The sequence below is a fragment of the Coturnix japonica genome, chromosome 13 (assembly GCF_054131305.1).
Source record: "Coturnix japonica strain WE chromosome 13, WE-NBRP24, whole genome shotgun sequence".
In the NCBI taxonomy this organism is placed as follows: domain Eukaryota; kingdom Metazoa; phylum Chordata; class Aves; order Galliformes; family Phasianidae; genus Coturnix; species Coturnix japonica.
The window spans coordinates 15,067,216-15,085,570 of record NC_140675.1 but is presented as its reverse complement, the minus strand read 5'-3'; the positions used below and the strand labels follow the sequence as shown (position 1 = coordinate 15,085,570).

General features: G+C 39.3%; 1 protein-coding gene and 1 long non-coding RNA gene across 2 annotated transcripts in view; one reads left to right on the top strand and one right to left on the bottom strand.

Annotated features, from left to right (window-relative positions):
• Positions 1-416: 416 nt before the first annotated feature.
• The window catches only part of BMERB1 (bMERB domain containing 1), a 35,402-nt gene continuing 17,463 nt past the window's right edge, over positions 417-18,355 (bottom strand). Inside the window, exons 2-6 of the mRNA XM_015876832.3 lie at positions 16,845-16,968; positions 6,553-6,626; positions 5,580-5,694; positions 4,173-4,255; positions 417-3,419 (exon numbers count right to left, since the gene is read on the bottom strand). Coding sequence (XP_015732318.3) covers positions 3,307-3,419; positions 4,173-4,255; positions 5,580-5,694; positions 6,553-6,626; positions 16,845-16,968 — 509 coding nt within the window. The 3' untranslated portion in view covers positions 417-3,306. The remainder of the gene's footprint in view (positions 3,420-4,172; positions 4,256-5,579; positions 5,695-6,552; positions 6,627-16,844; positions 16,969-18,355) is intronic.
• Positions 3,504-6,365, top strand: LOC146758699 (uncharacterized). The gene is made up of 3 exons (XR_014933861.1): positions 3,504-3,619; positions 5,709-5,831; positions 6,228-6,365. It is a non-coding gene; the product is annotated as an uncharacterized LOC146758699 (long non-coding RNA).

Sequence of the window (18,355 nt, the reverse complement as noted above, 5' to 3'; positions counted from 1 at the left end):
ATCCTCTCTCCCCATGTACCGCTGGTTTTGAGCCAACATCCCTGAGTTGGACTGTAGGTTTATGCTTAAAACTTTCTGTTGAGCTGATTTGGGTTTTGAAGTGACACTCAGTTCTATTTGGACCATTATTTTCCTAATGCAGGGCTTGGAGCTCCGTGAGTTCATTTTGGAACTGCTGTGAGGTTTCAGAGCTGTGTGACAGTCATGATGCTGGGAAGCTGTTTGCTTTCCTGCAGGACCTGATGGGAGGAACTTCTTTTCAGTGAGATCTATTTAAGTTGCAATACTAACTCAAAGTCCTTTTTCTTGCAGAATAGTAACCCTTGCTTTGAAAAATACAGCAGTGTAGTGAATGCATCCCATTCTAATCCATAACTGCTTCCTTTGATATTAAGAACAAGACAACACATGCTCAGTATAATACAGCAGCTTAGTTTATTTGGAAATACATTTACCTTTGCTGAAGTCAGCAGGCCTGGGGGACGGGGGACAAGAGAACCATTTGCTGGTAGAACTAACAATCAGTATAAATAGCACTTCATCACTTTTTTCATTCTAAACTGAGATCCTTCACAGAGCATAGCCCTGTTTAACACCTTACAGAGAAGTCGTCAAATCCAGCTCCAACTGCCTTCTCTGCGATGCCTTGTTGCCTTTTAGGCTGCATGATCAGCTGGAACTTCAAGAAAAGGTTTTGGGTACTTTGGTCAAATACATTTCCTGCAGTAACAGTAACAGGCATTGAACTGGCTCTGAAATGATGGCAGGTGCTCTGTGTGGCCACCTAAACCTACTTGTCTCAAGTTTTCTGCTGGTTTTGAACTGCGGGGTGTGCAGACTGTTCTGTATTTGTTGGATCATGGAAGTTATGATGCCTGATGGTGAGTACTGAGTTTTTGTCTCATTGCTTAACACAAGGACCAAGATTTCTACACACTTCCCAAGTTTAAATTGTTCAATTAGAGCCGTTTGAAGCAAACCATCAGGGCTCTGCTGTGTTCAGCATGGACAGCCCTGTGTGCCAGTGCTGCTGACCCCAGCTGTGAACCACTCAGTCTTTATCAAAAAAGAAAACACAGAACTTTATTGTGAAGCAGCATCACAAAGGAGCCACATCAAGAAAACCTTTTAGCCAAGGTAATGCTGCTGGAAATAAAGTTTACTGCTGTTGATCAAGTCCCTCAGGGCATATTGTGTTCACATTTGTTGGGCTTTTCCTTCATTTTAGAGGGAGAGCTTTGTAGTTATGCCTGCTGAATCCCAGTGGTGTGTAGCTTCGTTTTACACCAGTGAAGTTTTAAACACATACCTATGTTCTGCTGATTGCTTTTTCTTTCTGAGGGAGTGGTGGTAGGCAGCTGCATGGCGCCGCTACCCTGGTCACCAGCACAGCCCAGTTTAAGCTCTAGTGTCTCTAAATCGTCTCTTTGTCTTCTGACACCTCTTTGTAATCCCTTTTACTTACTGGCATTTTACAATATTGGTTGTAACAGCAGACCCTTCTAAGGCTTCACTACAAATTGTTCTTTTTTCTTAACTTCCCTTTGACTTGGCTTATGATGTAACACATCTACACCTTAAGACATCAGGAGGTATGAACATCTTAACAGGGAGGGCACCAGCAAATTCTGCTGAACTGTCCAGAAGTCAGTGGTCATTCTTTGCCCTCCCGTGTGTATTTTCCCTTATAGGCAAATTGGTCCCTCCCAGAACTCCCATAAGTACATAGATTCTTTACAGCCTCCATCTCATACCAGACAGAGTAGCTGTTAACAGCTACAGAGCCTTATATGTCGTATGTCAACAAGGGTTGTCCAACTGCATTTCACTATTCAGCCTTGGATATGTTTTATTTTCACATCTTTGTTCCAAGTATTTAATGTCTTCATGTCTTAGTTGGAAACCTTTTGGTGTTATTTCTTCCACAGCCCTTATGTCTTAAGGATCTCATCGCCACCAGTCCTGTGTCACAAGTGAGTCTGCAGTGATTCTGGAAATGCAGATGTTCTTCATCTAACCAGTCCAGTTCTAGAGAGTTGTTTTTAGTTCATGCAAGAACAGCTCAATCTACTTTTGATGGTGTTTCTCCTCAAACCTTGGTAAGATACTTTCTCTAAAAGTATATCTATTCTTTTTGGGTAGCTCTGCTGTTGGTTTATTAAATTTCCCTTTTACGTGTAACTGTGGTTCTTTTGTATACGAGTGCACATTTAACTTGGCTGGTTTTGCAAAATTGAAGTTACTCTTCAAAACTTTCTTATTTGAAGGACTTTTTGCTATCAGTTTGTTACTTCTAAGCCTGAGATTGTTTTCACATCATATCATGTACATTTATTTTACTATTTACACCTATCACAATATATGTATATGGAATAGTCACACATGTACCAGCTACTGACAGCTAATATTGGATTCTACAAGGTTTAATCTGCATAGAGACCAGAAATGCAATAAATGGAGAAACACACAAATCTTTCTGTATTGCCCTTAATTTTAAACCTATTTTGAGTAGAATGTGATCATCTTCATACCACAAGTATCTGCTTCTGTGTTTTTACATTTGTCTTGTGGCCAGTTTGTATTGGGTGGCCAATGTCTCCCTATGTCTGATAGCTTCTATTTCTCGTAGTTGTTAATTATGCAATTAATAGTTGGTTTTAGTTAAATGTTGGCTATTAGTTAAATGTTGTTTCCATGTTGGTGCATTCAGCTCTTCTCCCAGCAGGGTATAAGACCTATATCTACTTGCAGCATCCTCATTCCTGATTTAGTCTTGAGTGAAACTCCACAGCAAAGTAGTTAAGCACCACATTAGCTCAAAAGTTATTTTGCATGTAACATCAGTTACCCTAAAATTGCTTCATTTAATCTATTGGTTGCCCTACATACTGCATTGCCATTTGTGGCTCTCACTTTAAAAAGCAGTCAAAATAGAATATTCCAGCATATGTTTGTGAGAGGGGAAAGGTAGACAACAAATTCTTATGAAGTGACCTATTAAAACTTTTTTTTAACACATTACTTGATGAAACTTCTTTCACTTTTATCACTGGGATACTTTGTTAACACTATTACAGATCTCTTCTGGTCACTGGACAGCCACTATATGGATTTCTTGCTTTTTAGGCATGCGTGTTGAGTGATCCATGCAACAGTGAAGAACCTGCCATTGTACATTCCATGTATTACAGCTGTACCACAGTTGATCTTCATTCATTTAGTGGGATGCTGTTAAATGTCTCTACCCTACAGCTTCCTTCAATGAAAACATCTGAAAAGACAACAAACACGGTAGAGAGCCCAGAGCTACATGATGCTGCATTGTGTGGCTCCGCAGCAATCTTTGATAATGGCCAATCCTGCCTTGGCAATGGCGGGCTTGCTTGGAGGAGGTTCTGCCTTCTTTTCTGCTGGGCTGCCTGCAGTAATCAAAACAGGACACCATTACAGTCAAGCTATTCCTTCCTGCTTCTGGTTTAAAGTATATAACCCAATTATTCTCCCTGCCTGTTACCCCATCTACCTCCAAACCTCTTATATTTCTGTTTCAGTGATAATATTCAAGATGCCTTCAGGGGAAGGAACTAAGAAGGGTTGAAGAATCCAGACATCCCTAAGGGTAAGCTCCTTGCATCTTGTTCAGTCCAGGTACTTTTATTCACAGATGCGTGACCAGGTAAAAGGTCCTCCCACAGAAAATCATTTACTGTACTGAACACCTCTTAGTACAGAGCTGAAGACTAACAGTCTTAGTAAAGGTCTGCAGTTACTTAGTCTGCAGTTACACATCTTGCCAGCTGTAAACTAGATATTCTTGGCGTCAGATATCCTAGCATATATCTTAGGAGGGTTTCCCAGACATTTTTTGTGAAACCAGAAGGGAAAATGATTGGAGGAAAAAAATCAACAAAAACCACCAACAGCTGCTTATAAAAGCAGGTTGTGGTGATGTACATATACCAATATAATTTGTGTATTTGAAATGTAAAAAGCATTTTTTAAGTGGTCGTATGTCATGTGGATTCAGTTTTAAGGGGTAATTGGGCATCCAAATTCTAAGTCTGCAGTCTAAATTTGGCAGTGCTTGGTCCAACATAGCTGTTGATAACATCCTTATATCCAGTTGTCCTTGGGATTATTCCTATTGTTTTTCTTAATGTTTAGGTACTCACTGGTAAGAGACTGCGTTGCTTTGTCTAAGGGTTTTAACTTGGTACGTAGGAATTCAGCCATCTCCTTGTCTTCTTCTTTCTCTCTGAAAAAAAATGAAGTATGTTATAGTCAATGTTTTCTGTGGAAACGGGACAGTAAAAGCCATAACAGGATACAAACACATGCTATAACAACGCTTAATTTAAATGTCAACTCAAACAAAATATGAACTCCTTACATTGTTCCACTGCTACAGTCTTCACCAAAACAAAGTACATTTATTTCCACAAAGACCACAATGTTAGGCTGAAATTGGGCACAAGATTGTGTTGCTGTCCTTAATAGCCTCTAATAATGATGTTTCCATGTTAGTTTCTCTGCTAGCTTACTTAAAACACTAACAACAGGAGCACTGTTGAAATATTTCAGAGTAAAAGCAGACTTTACTGACCAAAGTTTTAAAGCAGAGCATCAGGTATTACTATAAAAGTGAATTGATGCTACTGTAGCCACATCTGCACAGTGCATGGCACAATGCTTTCAGTAGCCTACAATTAGGTTTCTGTAGTTTCTGGCTGCTGCCAGCAATTGTGATTTGCGCATACAGCCAGCTCTGGATTACCTTATCAGCTCAGGCTTTTTGTCAGGCTGCTGCCTTTGGCCCTGCTCTCTTTGATCAACTGCAGGACTGGCAAAGCTTTCTTCCCTCTGGTCTTTTGCCTGCTTAGAATTCAAACATGTTGGAATAGATACTGTCATTCACACTAAATGGGCTGATGGAGCCTTGAATCGTTACTGTTGAATTAAAAGGAGCATGTAGGGGGGAAGAAACAGCAAAATCCTGACTATTTACGTGACATTGGAACTCAGTACAGCAGCTCAAAATCAGCTGTGTAGGAAGACCACAACTCTGGCCTGAGACTCCAAACTCACTTATCCTTTAGGTTAGGTAGACCTATAGTAGCAATTGTATTTTCTTTTTTCTTTTTTTTTTTTTTAATGCTACAACAGGGAAGGAATAGTGAGAACAAATTTTGTATTAAAAATAATACTAATAATTAAGATGTCTGCTCCCGTGCCTCTTTCAGAATTCTATCTCACACCTACTGCCAGTGACAAGATCCTCTGGCAGCAGTGACATCCTTCCATTTGTAATGGTAAATGCCCAGTCACATTCTGATGAGCACATGTCTGAACTCCTGTCATTGTGGGTTGTTGAGCAGGACATTTCTAGCATGGGGAGCACAAGTGCTGTAATCTAGTCTTTTGTCTTTTCCTTCTCCACAGAGCAAAGCAGAAGCCTTTAATTTGGTAACTGGATTTAAAAGACCACTTCCCTGTTGCCAATATAGATGTTCTCACTCACTCCAGTGCAGAATTGGGCTTGTGAAATCTTGACCATGAATTTGGTTGCTTTTAGTTCTTACCGTAATCTTTCCACCTCTGCATCATCTACAAGAAAATCTCTTTTTTGCACCAGTCTGTGAATCTTCTGAATCAGTTCATCTTCTCGTTGTTTTTCCATCTTTGTTTTTTCTTTTTCTGGTCAAAAACAGAGCGGGGAGGAAGAAGACTGTTACTCCAGATTCCAGGGAGCTGGGCAGGGGAACTTCAGCTGTATAAGAAAGCTTTGGTGATGGAAGTCTGTGGCCAAGCAGCTACGAATGAACCCATTTCTGGTAAGTGTTTTTTCTAGCTTAGATACATGCTATGTAAGCACTCCATTTGGTGGGAATACCAGCACAGCCTCTGTTAAGGTGAAAGTATTCTTGCCAAAAGATGGTGCTGCTGGCAATGCTCAGATTTAAGTTCTCAACTTTCGCTGATATCTGCGAAGTGCTGAGGAGAAACTGCTGCTGTCTGTTGATCTCTGCTTAACACTTTGTGATTGGAAAGTAGTTTTGAAAGGGTTATTTGGGGGAAAAACCCAAACAGACCGTGGCATACAAAACCCTCAAGCTGATCAACCCTAGGAGTTGGGCAGAAGATAAAGGGGTTAAGAAAACTGCAGGCTAGAAGAGGTGAGGCAAGGAATCTCTCTTTTATCTTATCTCTCTGTCTTTTCTGCTTGACAGTCTCCATGCCCATTGGTTCCCTCAAGATTCCCAAAGGAATGCAAGAGCAAGGGAATGTGCGCCTTATTTGAGTGATATCTGCAGGTTTGCCATCAAGGGAGCAGTGAAATACAGCATGAAAACAACTTTAGATGTCAGAAGACTGAAGATGAGAAGGAAAAGAGAAATAAAAATAAGGACCAGATGAAGGAGGGAATATATGAAGACAGACCATACAAAAGAGCCATGGGGGGAGGTTTCTGACCACACTAGGAGGTGTGCTCCTCAAACCATGCCCTGCATTGCCCAAGCATTATCCTGATACTGAGTTAGAGACAGGCATTACCTGGGATTGCTACCAAACTCTGCAGCTCCTTCTTAAGGTTCATAATGTCTTTGCACAGCTGGATGTCATCCATCCTGCAGAATGAGAAAAAGCACAGTTAGAAACACACAAATCCCATCCTGTGTTGACAGAACTAGATGGATCTCATATGAGTATGTGGTACTGTTCCTTTCCTGGGACATGTGTACCAGGTTGAAGGGCTGGGTTTAAACCTTGGGATTCTTATGCAATATTAGAGTATGTGTGTAAGAGTGAGCGAGTGCACAAAGGATAAGGCAGTCAAACTACAGAATTAAGTGAAGAGTGGAAGAAGTAGGTGTGTCTGACACAAATAAGATTTTAATCACAACCGAAGAACTTTTATTCTCCCTGCCGCCTCTGCACGGAATGCTGGTCTCCATAGGGAGCCATCGCTCAGATGCTTTGCTCTCGTTATTAGAACATGCTGATCCTTTTATTACTTGCTGCTTTGATTAACTCCATTTTGCCAGTTCCTTTTCATTCATTGTGCTATGACAGCTGTTTCTACTATCTTTTTTACTTCTCTCTTCTCCAAACATCACAGTGAAATACCTCTCATGAAATTCTTTATTGCTATCCTCCTGATTTAGGGGCTCAGGTGCTGTTCTGGACTCTTCCAGAAGTTGCTGAGATATCAGTTTAATTGTCCCTCAAGGCGCTGCTCTCCTGCTATGCATCTGGCTTACAAAGCTTGATGTTATTGGCTAGATTAACACGTTATCCTCAGGGCTTAGCCCATGGTTCACTGCCAAGTGTGTTCAGCACACCTAGGGACAGAGACCTTAATACAAAGGATTTTTCTTACTTGGACTCCTCATATTCATACTGATCACGAGCACTGTTTTACTCTTGAGATCCATCATGCTAAATGGTACTGAAATTACTTCTATCAATTAACAATCTTATACACTGTCCCCTTGGGAGACTCAGAATTCAAACTGTGCTGGAATGCGAGCAAGCCACGCAGCTCCTAATTCATTCAATGTTTGTGCAGTTTGGGTGTCATATTAATATAACAAGTGTTAATAAATTTGAAGAAATTGGCCATGGTTAACAAAAAAAATAAGTTTTTGGTAAGAGACATTCCCTATTGAACTGCTGTATTCAAATACCTCAGGGTCAGACCCTCAACTAGTGAAGAGAATGATGAGTTCCCACTTCTTTCCTATGAGGCAGGTTTGGCCCCATTCTGGGGAGATGTGAAAGATGCTATTATTTCACTGCTTCATTTTAGCTCTCTGCCCTTCTCAAGAAACTCCCAAAAGCTAATGCCACTGCTGATGGTATTTAATGCATTATGTTCAAAGTGAGCAAAATCATACTGGTGGGAAAAGTACAGGCTTTATACTTTTTCCCCTATTGTAGATGCAATTGCCCTCATTATTTTAGGTTGTTTTTTTTTCCTTTTCCACCTGACCGCGGAACATAAATCTTGCACTCTCCATATGCATTCTTTGCATTTCATTCTCCTGTCTCATAACTCACAGGAGAGAAGTAAAACTGTGGCCAAGCACCTAAGGGCTGCAACAGCTCTGTGACAACCTGAATTCCGAAAGTCACGCTCCAGGTGACATCTCCAGAGTCCCAGCTCTATAGACCAGTGCATTCTGATGGCCAAAGATTCAACTGACCATCTGTACCAATCCCTCAGGCACACACAACATCTTTCCTTCCATCTGTGTCAAACAGCCTTTGTGTTTCTCATTCACCTCATGGTGTCCATTAGGAAAAAAAAATAAAATTAAACAAAAAAAATATGGTTAAATTACTAAAGGAGGGATATAATTAATAGATACCATATGAAGGCATCACCTATCTGACTTCATTAAAAGCAGAAACAATAGCTGTTTTTCACTAAAAAACACTCCTAGCAATTAACACTGTATGTAGGGCAGCAGCTGATGTCCCAGGTGTAAGGGTCACCTCTCTGCTCTCGAAGAAAAGAAAAAGGACTCATGGGGAAGAAAGCCCCTGGAAGGCTGGGCTGTTTAATCCAGACTTACTATGAACCTCCTTCTCTTTTCCCCTTTTTGCTCTGGTTCTTGTGCTGGAAAGTCAGGGTTTGATGGAGAGTATATTTGTAGTACTGTCAGACCTCTCAAGGAAGTATAAAAAGAGCTTTGGCAATCTTAAAGAGAGCAGGAATACATGTAGCACAGAAAACAAAAACCCTTTGGGTCCCTTAACCTTTTACAGAGAAGCTGGAGAGACATACTGAGACTATTCTATAGCACTTGATGTTCCATGTTGTAAACGCAATCCATCAGACTGCAAGATGGACAGGAGGGAAAGCTGCACAGGCAAGAGCACTGCTATGCTCCCTGTGCAGCCAGTGCTCTTCTTGAAGGGGAGTAACACAAGCAGGTTGTTGTTCTGTGCTGAATGTAGTAGAATCCCTATAAATAGAATAGCCCAGGGTACTGAAATGATACCCTTCAGGTCTGCTTAAGCAATCTCCAAAGACATATGCATCGAATTTGCAAAATCAACACAGCTTTTGCTGAACTCCCTGTCCTTTGGATTTTGCAGTCCCTGCAAAATCATCTTTGATGTCATAGAAAAAGCATCAGTAAACCAAACAGAGGTTACAAATGGTCTGTTTTTCCCCCTGAGCTGAACTTTAAATGTCTGCCCAGCAATGCTGAACATATGAGTTATGAAGATGATAAAATTTTTCTCTTATTAAGAGCCCAAGTCCATTCCTGGAGAAACTGAAATAGTATTAAGCTGGGGATGGACCTTCCTGGCACACAGTGTGTAATTCTGATTTTGTGGTTTTGATGTCTTATTGCAAAAAACCTTCTGTATGCTTGGAGATATATCACAGAAGCTTGTATTATTTTGTTTCTTGGTATCTCAAATTATTTTTTCAAAGCCTAAAAAGCAGATTCTTTGTTTGCCTGTAAAAAAAAAACAAACAGATAAAATAGCTCAAAATGAATAAACAGCACGAGCAAAGAATTTTCTAAACATGTCACAGAATGACAGGAAAATAAATGGGTCGGAAGAGTCTTCAGTAATCGGGCATGGTGACTCAACCCTGATACGTGTTTCTTTGGTCCAGCTACCAGCAGTAAAATGCTGCAGGCACTGTCCTTCCCATAAGATACACAAGTGAGGTGACAGCATGAGTCACCTCTACCATCCACCATCTGGATGACGGGGTGCAGGGCAAAGAAATAAAGGAGATGTCCCGTTCAGCTGTGCCCTGGAGGGTCTCTGAGGCTGTGGAAAATAATGGCAGACAGAGAGGAACTAAAAACAAAATATTCTGTGCTGAAAATAGAAGGAGTATTTTGTTTTGTTTTAATAAAAATTATTCCATGACAGTTCTTTCCAGCTGGGGAAAATGCTGATTCCTGGGGAAACCTGGATTATAAAACCCAGGTACCACCTATAGCCATTATTTCTTCAAGAAATGAAGAAAAAAGGCAAAAATGATAATAGATAGATTGCTGACCACCCTTCTTCAATATCAGGTTACAAATCAAAATCCTATGATTACCTATAACTATTAAATTAGGCAAGTCTGTCTTGTCTTGCTAAAAGCACTCCTCAGTGGAAGAACAGTGAATAAAAGCACTGGACTGCAACGCTGTAAAGTGATGGTGTAATTCAGCTGTCATTTTGTTCAGTTGAAGGTGGCAGGACTTGAAAATCCCAGTCCCTGGAGGTCACATTTTAGGCTTACTTCACAGAAATTCAGAACATTGTCTAAAGAAGCTGTCTGTATTTCATTCTTACTGACATCATTGAATTCTCTTGAGCTTGGCCATCTCTTCTGCCAGTTATGAAGTGTTACTGTCAGATTCACTAGTAACAAGAACAGGAGCATTCCTGGAAATGCCCCACTATGGAAGGAAACGTATCTCTACAAAAATTGTCTGAGCTAATTTGTCTAAAAACATACAATGGAGTAGATGGATATATATCCAGAGGTGTTAAAGACCCATTACAATATTATACAAAAGATAAATATGTTGCAGGTATGACAAAAGACATAAAAGTAAGAATCCTCTTGGACCTCTGTTGATGTGTTATTGACCATAGAAGGAACTTATATGTTTCTCCATGACAAATTTACCTTAAGTTTAAAATTCCACCATCGTGTTCAATACTGTCTATAGTTTATCAACTATTACTATCTCACCTCTTCTTCTACAAGCAATAGGTAACATCAATGTCATAGCAGCACAAGAGAGATTTCTTGTTTTTTGCAAAATTGGAACAAAATAAATATTAAAAAGGAAAACAAAATGTAAGCCTAACTGGAAGAAAACCACAAACAAATAAATAAACAAACAACAGTGAAATACAAAAAGAAAAACAAAGAAAACAACCACCACAAGGGTTAATTAGTACTCTGGATAACTAGTGGAACTCTGGGGCTACTATTAGGAGTTTATTACCAGGACAATGTCAAGTTATAGCAAACACATCTACATAAAAGGTAATTGTTCCTGACATTACAAGTCAGCCAATATACTAGTTTAAAGTGGTCCAAAAACCAAAATGGATCTGTAGAGAATTTGGATGATGCAGATGTTATGAGCACTCTGAAGAAGAGGGAGTCAGCTAATAGCGTGCACTGAGACCATACAAAGACCAATTTAAACTCATAGTCAACGTGGAGGTAGTTCTGTCTTTTTCAGTGTTAGTTTAGCACTGTAATAACAGCAGAGCCATTAAGCAAACATCAGATGCGTTATATTTGTAACATTTTTACAGATAAAACAAGGTTTATGAGCTAGGCAAAACTATTTTCAATAATTACCTAAAGCAACCTAACAGGGCTTACTATTTAATATCCTATATTCCCTGTATTAAAAAATTGCCATTTGGTACTGCCTACATGGCAGAAATAACCACTCCCAAGACACCTATCACAGGTAGAAGCAACCTGCACAGCTTTAGTCCAAGGTCATGCAGTATAGCTGGCTTTGAGTTCTGCTCTCCATCTGGGAGGCCAGCAGTATCAGGCACTGGCAGATTTCCCAAGGAGCATGTTTCATGATGACAGTGACTGCTATTTTATATGAACTCAGTGCCTTTTCTATTCACAGCCATAGGCAGTAACTGTGGATGATGAAATCTCACCTATGCTATTAATATTTACAGGGTGAGAATATACTAATATATTTTAAAAATACATGAATTCTGCACTACAAATGATTCTGAGCTTCAGTTTTGATCTGTCCCTGTATTACTGGTCTGAGTGGTTTTGCTGCTTAAATGGAGCTAACACAAGTATTATACATTTTTACAATCATATCATTCAGCAGGTAAATTTCCATGTTCTGCAGCGATATGAATCTGCTTCGAAAGCCACGCACAAGCATCCATAGCAGTAACACATTAAATGTGCAATGAAGAGGATGCTACATGAGCAGCTCTTTTGGCTTCTGGGTCTGTTATCTCACTAGGAAAGAATAAATGAAAGTGGGACATAAGAATTTGAAAGGGAGAGCGTGCATATTCTAAAATGGTATGTTTACTCTCCTTAGCAGCAATGACAGATTGGAAATTTACATTTTGACCCAAAATTCATCTTAAAGAGAACATTTTTAGGGAACCAGCTCAGAGAAGTATGAGATAAAAATGAGAGGGAATGCCAGCTAGCTATAAACTGATGCTCTTACGTACATATTGTCTGCTTATCAGTGTGGGCTGAGTCTGGCACTATACACTGCTCTGGGGTGTTGAGTCCCATACATGATCAATGAGCCCAATACAGGGATACGGACAATCTGCAACACCATCCTAAGGATATCTTCTGAATCTTACGACAATTTTGATGAAATCTAAGCCCAAATTGCCCACTAGTGGGAAATGATGCAATTTCTGAAAGCTGTCAGCAACAGTCCTAGTCATCAGAGATGGTCATGGGGAAAAAACAGTGCTTTGAGGGCTTAGCTGGCAGCCAAGCCCTTTGTGCCGTACAGACAGGGATGCAGTAAAGGAAGCATAGGGAGCTTGTAAAGAAGGAAAAAAAAAACTGAAAACCAATGCAAGGGGAAGGTAGGTATCAAGGCAAGGGTCTGCGCAATGGTATCAGAGACGGGGCGGCCATTTTGTACTGCGTGAATGAGATCCCACAGACATGGCAACCATTTTGTATCACGTGGAGGGGCTCTCACGGACTGGGCGGCCATTTTGTATCACATGGTTGAGTTTTCACAGACAAGGCGGCCATTTTGTATCACGTTGCTAAGGTCTCACAGATTGGGCGGCCATTTTGTCTCACATGATTGAGGTTCCACAGACTGGGCAGATATTTTGTCTCATGCGGTTGAGTTCTCACAGACTGGGTGGCCATTTTGTATCATGAGGTTGAGCTGCCACACAGCTCCTTTTCCCCTGTACAGTCAAATTGCTTGTTTCACCACTAGAAACTGCAGGCAGTTGGCATTGCCTCCTGTGGTTCCACAGTGGAAAAGGCTCCCTAAGTAATTGAAGAATAAAGTGTGTTACTTATTAAAGGGATGATTAGTGCCTTTCCCCTTTAACCAGGACCATCAATCTGCTGACAGGTGAGGCCTCTTATCTGGTGACTGATTTTAGTCTCCTGAGAGTGACTGTTTCTGACACTTAAATCTCATTCAAAAGGTGGAAACTTTCTTCCTGGGGAGAGGAATCTTTCTGCTATTGACTTGGAGCAAAGATGTAAGTAATTTTAACATCCTGTAGAACACAAAGTAAGTTGCTTATTCCATGAGACTGTTGCAAAGCCTTGGAACCAAAAAGAGGGGAATTCATTAACTAAAATAACAAGTTTTGGTATTTTAAATCAGTATGTGATCACAGAAGTGTATGTGAAATTTGTTCAAATATAATGGGTGTTTTCTTCGCTTTAATCCAAGTGTTGAGTTACTGATATGGTGGGATAGACATAGGCTGAAAGATAAAAGTGTAAACAGAATCTGCTTGGATATATAATAGAAAGAAACACATACACAGTGTTGTATGGTTTTTGAACACTGCTCACTGCCTTTTAAGCTTGACACCATTAAATCATTTTTATTTTTATTTTAATCTAAACTTAATTCCACTGCCTGATTCCTTTCCTTGGATTTGCAAGGTCTTGCTTGAGTTAATAATGATGATTGATTATCTGGCTTTGATTTCTTTGCCATCCTATTCTTTCTTTCACCCAACAAGGTGACTCTTTTAAAGCTGTTAGTGATGATGAACCATTCTGTGAAGATTTTAATTAGATACTGAAGCGTACATTTAGGAACAACATGAGCAACATATTTTGTTTATCCCTTTTGTTATCCTACAGACTTCATTAGTCATTGGCATTGCTTTGTTTAGTGCAGGAAAGTTAATACTAGCCTCCTTGTAGAAACACTTAACTAAGATAAGACCTAAGTGTCTTGGCTTTCAATGTAAGCAAAGTTATTTGTATATCTTGCTAATGACTTTGTCGTAAGAGTTCGTGTTTTTTGATGCTGAGAAAACCTGAGAGACATACTTTACAGATAATAGCTGAGGAACTGTCTGAAAGAATATTATATTAACAGTGATCTTGCATATCAGCTGATTCATGTTTAGAAGAGTGAGAAAATGCAAACTGACTTCTGTCCCTCCAGGCCTTCTTAGACCTGTTTGTTTTGCGTTTGTACTGGCTGCTATGCTAACCTGGAGCAGTTCTCTGCTTCACGCACTTTACTTTATGGTTACTGCAGTTCTTCAGGCAAAATACTGATGTAACAGTTGAAACTTAACAAATATTGTTGCAGAGCTGTTTCTGAAGATCAGTGATAGTGAGTTTTATTATTATTCCATCTCAGTCTGCTTTGTACTTCTTCAAGGAAAGCAATAATTTCAATTAGTAGTTAGAACAAGTTCTTTCCAGGGATTAAACATCCATAGCTCTAATAGAGGAAGAGTTTGCACTGATTTTCATCAAAAACAAGTTTGGTTTGGAGTGTTCTGTTTCTTATTCATGAATGCAAATGCTTATAAAATACAGTGACCATGCTGTGAAGAGCTGTGGTGGTTGCTGGTTTAAGTAAAGCTGAGTGCACCATTAGTACTGATGATACATTCAGAACATAAGCTCTCCAGCTTACTTCCTTTTATTTTGTCTTTTTCTTTGATGTAAGTCTACAATATGCTTTTTTTTCTAGCTTTAGGATCTGGTGACATGTGAATGCAAAAACTAAGAAATTCAGTGTGACAGTGAGAAGAATGAATCAATATTTTTTGAAAAAGGACATGTAATCTGTGGCTGGATATGTAACTGATATGGAATTAATTAGTTCATCATTTTGTTTGTGCTTTTGTAAGAACTAAAACCCACCCAGCTTAAATCAAGAGGATTTCTATTCCATTGCTCGCTAACAGCATGAGAGAAAAATCGGGAATGCCAACATACTGCACGTTTTATTCACTACTGTTTGTATGTTTTATTCTTTTGTTGTAAAACGATGAAAGCTGAAGTAGGTGTAAGAACTAAAGTGATCTGGTTCTCGTTAGAGCTGATCTTCGGCTTCTTGGTGTGAGCACTGGTGCAGCACTACTAGTTGGCAGGGAGGCTGTCAAAGTCAAGTCAGCACAATTTCATACAGGTCATTCAGAGGGGAATCTAGTCTTGTTAGGAGAAATCAATTCCTAAATATACTTAAAATCATAATGAATGGACAGACTTCTAGTGTTGGAACACTAGCAATCCACTGCTTCAGGAAATAAATGAAAGAAATATACCTGGCTGTATATAAAGTCTTTTTCAGTGTGTCTATGAGTTAGAGTTTATGTAACTATAGCTGAACAGGTACAAAACAGTGGACAACTGGGGAGTGCTCTTAGGCAGCTCTAAGCACAGTGTGTTTGGATATATGGATGTATCTAACACAGAAAGAGCATTGTGCTCAGAATGAATGTCAGTTTTGTTCCCTTTTCAATAACCACACTCCTCTGCATTCAGTTCATTACTCAGATACCTACCAGGCAACACAGAGTGGTGAGTGTGATGAGTGTGAGCATAGGGGAAATGAAAAGAGACTGGATTCAAGAACAAAGAATGCAAGGGAAGGACATGCAAAATTATGACAAGCAGGTGTCTGCCATGGCTTTCATTCACTGGGACAGATTATCTTTGTCCTATTGCTTTGTTTGGTATAGAAAATGTTAACGAGAATTACAGGGTTTAATGATGTGGATTTTTCTAGATTATATTTATGTACGAGCCAATAATCAAGTACTTATTTAATGAGTACCAGGAATAGGTGTGACAAATTGTTTATCTTATTTATACCACTACAGCCCAATTAAAGGACAGAATAACTGTTACTAGTCTTTACTGCCAAAGATCTCTGGTCTAGGTTAGGATCTTCTGTAATAATAGTCAAGATAGATGTCTGTGCTGCTTGATGGTGAGCTTTCCAACTTCTGACTGCACAAGTAAGTCAAGACACTGAAATTAACCTCCAGCAATAATAGTTAAAGTACCACTTTTATATTTGTATTTTACAAGAAGAGACAAGTCAGTTTTTCTCGGGCTACAAGTAGCTTCATTAATGCCAATGCACCTTGTTTAGCAGGTTTCAGGCTTACTGAGGTTCTTGTCATTTAAGGTATTTGCTTCTAATCTATGCTTCCTGCTAAGTTCTCATCTCCTAAATTTAGTGATTTAGAAACACAAACCCCACTGACTCCATCAGAACTGGATTGATATTCATTAACATTAATTTGGGCTACAATGCCTGACCCTAATGACAGTTTTGAAAAATCTCTCATGGAATATCATTATTTAATTTGATCTATGGAAATGTATTTTGTGTTTATAACTTAATAGCTTTCATTTAACAAATGTCAAACCTTGGCTGCTGTTAGTCTGGAACATGGAGTGCTCTCTTTGTCACGAACTAAGACCACTAATGAAGTGAGGAATAAAGCCTGAATTAGTTCAGCCGTTAGAAGCTCCGATCCCCTACCTGTTGATATTTCCTTCAGACAAACATCCTTTCCACAAAGGATTGAAGTCAGGTATAAAAATATTCTCTGTAGACAAGTACTTTGCTAAGGTTTCCTTTTGTAAGTAATACATCCCTTTTTTATTGTCTGCAAATCATGCCAAATAAAAAAGGCAATTTCCTTTGCAACTACAAAAATCATTTCCCAGTGGCATTTTGCAAGCATTCACCTAGCTGGGATGCTCTTTATCTATCTTCCTTTTAAAATGTCAAGCAGATATGAGTCTTCTAAGTAGCATTCTTTCCTATTTTGATTAATTTTGCATAGTGTTTCCCAGAGGAATTGATACTTACATAAACCTGAGTTCTGATTCTCTTCTGACTAAGACTTCCCGAAGTCTCTGGATCTTTGCCATCTCTAGCTCTATTTCCTCAGGCATCATTGTTGTTTCAGCCATTGAAATGATGTCAAGTTGATCTGCATGTGAAAGAAGAGGAAAAAAAAAATAAATGAAGCTGGTCAAACTATCTTAACAGGGTTTTTTAGGAATGCAAATTTAACCACAGAGTTATCTGGCTATGGATTAATTAATGAAACTAGTGGAGACTCTTCTAGTTGAGTGCTACGTTCACTGGTTTCTTTAGTGTTTTGCTTATTACTTTCAGTGTAACCATTTTGAAGAATTCCTAAACCAAGCGACCTTTATTTCTAGTCAGAATAACCCTAGAGAATCCTAACCCAGTGTGTTAACTTCAGCTTTAGTTCCTTAGTTGGAATAACTACAAACTTCGAAAGAATAGCCTTAGCTACAAAGCTCATTCAGAGCAATTACTTGCAAGTATGAAGAGTCCCGTCTTAGCCCAAGTGCAAGCCCTGAAAACTGATGAGGGTTTCCCATCTTCAATTCTTGAAACACTTTATGCCATTCCATTATGTCAACATGATGTACAGCCCAGACTGGAGAATAGCTAAAGATGTGACTGGAAATGATGTAGGGCTTATTCCTGCAAGGAGGTGAGTGTTCCTCCAGAGAGCACTGATTAATTTCAAACAAGACTTGAGAGACTAAGACTAACACATAGAGTGCTTGTGTATTTTGGCAGATGTGTTCCTGAAAGGAGGCCTGTTCCAGCACTACGAAAAAGGTTAAAAAAGAAAAAGGCGAGGATGAAATAATTATGCAGAATACAGGAGCCAAAAAGTATCTGGAATTAAAAAAAAAACTGCTCAACTAATTATGAGATGAATTCCCAAGTCCCTCATGACAGACTAAGCTAAGAAGAATTTCCAACAGAAACACAGGGTAGAAATAAAACTACAAAATCCCACCTAATAAAATAGTCAGAAAATACACCTCTCTGCATCAACTTAGTTTACAAAGACCTGTTCTCCCAGCATGGAACGAATCAATGCAATTCTAGAAGATAGAAAAATAAACACTTTGGGCTTAACTTTATCTTTTTTTTTCCTTGAGTGGATTGGTGGTAAATTCAAAAATGTAAGAAATCACTAATTTTTTTAAGAGAACAGAATATTGAGAGGGGGAAAAGTGACTATTGCTCTCCTACAGCAACAGGCATTTGATAGTAGTAGTTCTTAAAAACTTATGTTGCAGAACTGGCTGGTAGGGTAAGGCTATTTATTGCCTCTAGAAGATGGTTTTTCTTATCAGAAATCATTGTGTTTGTTGGCGTATATTTACCTGAGGTGTAGCCTGGATGGTTTAAGAAGTTTTGTTACAGCTCTGTCAGTGACAAAGTAAAGTCACATGTAAAGAGTAAGGCTGCTGAGTGTTTTCAAAATCCACCTACCTAGCAGGTGGTCAGAACTGCAATTCAATACTCAACAGATGTAGGTTCTTTTG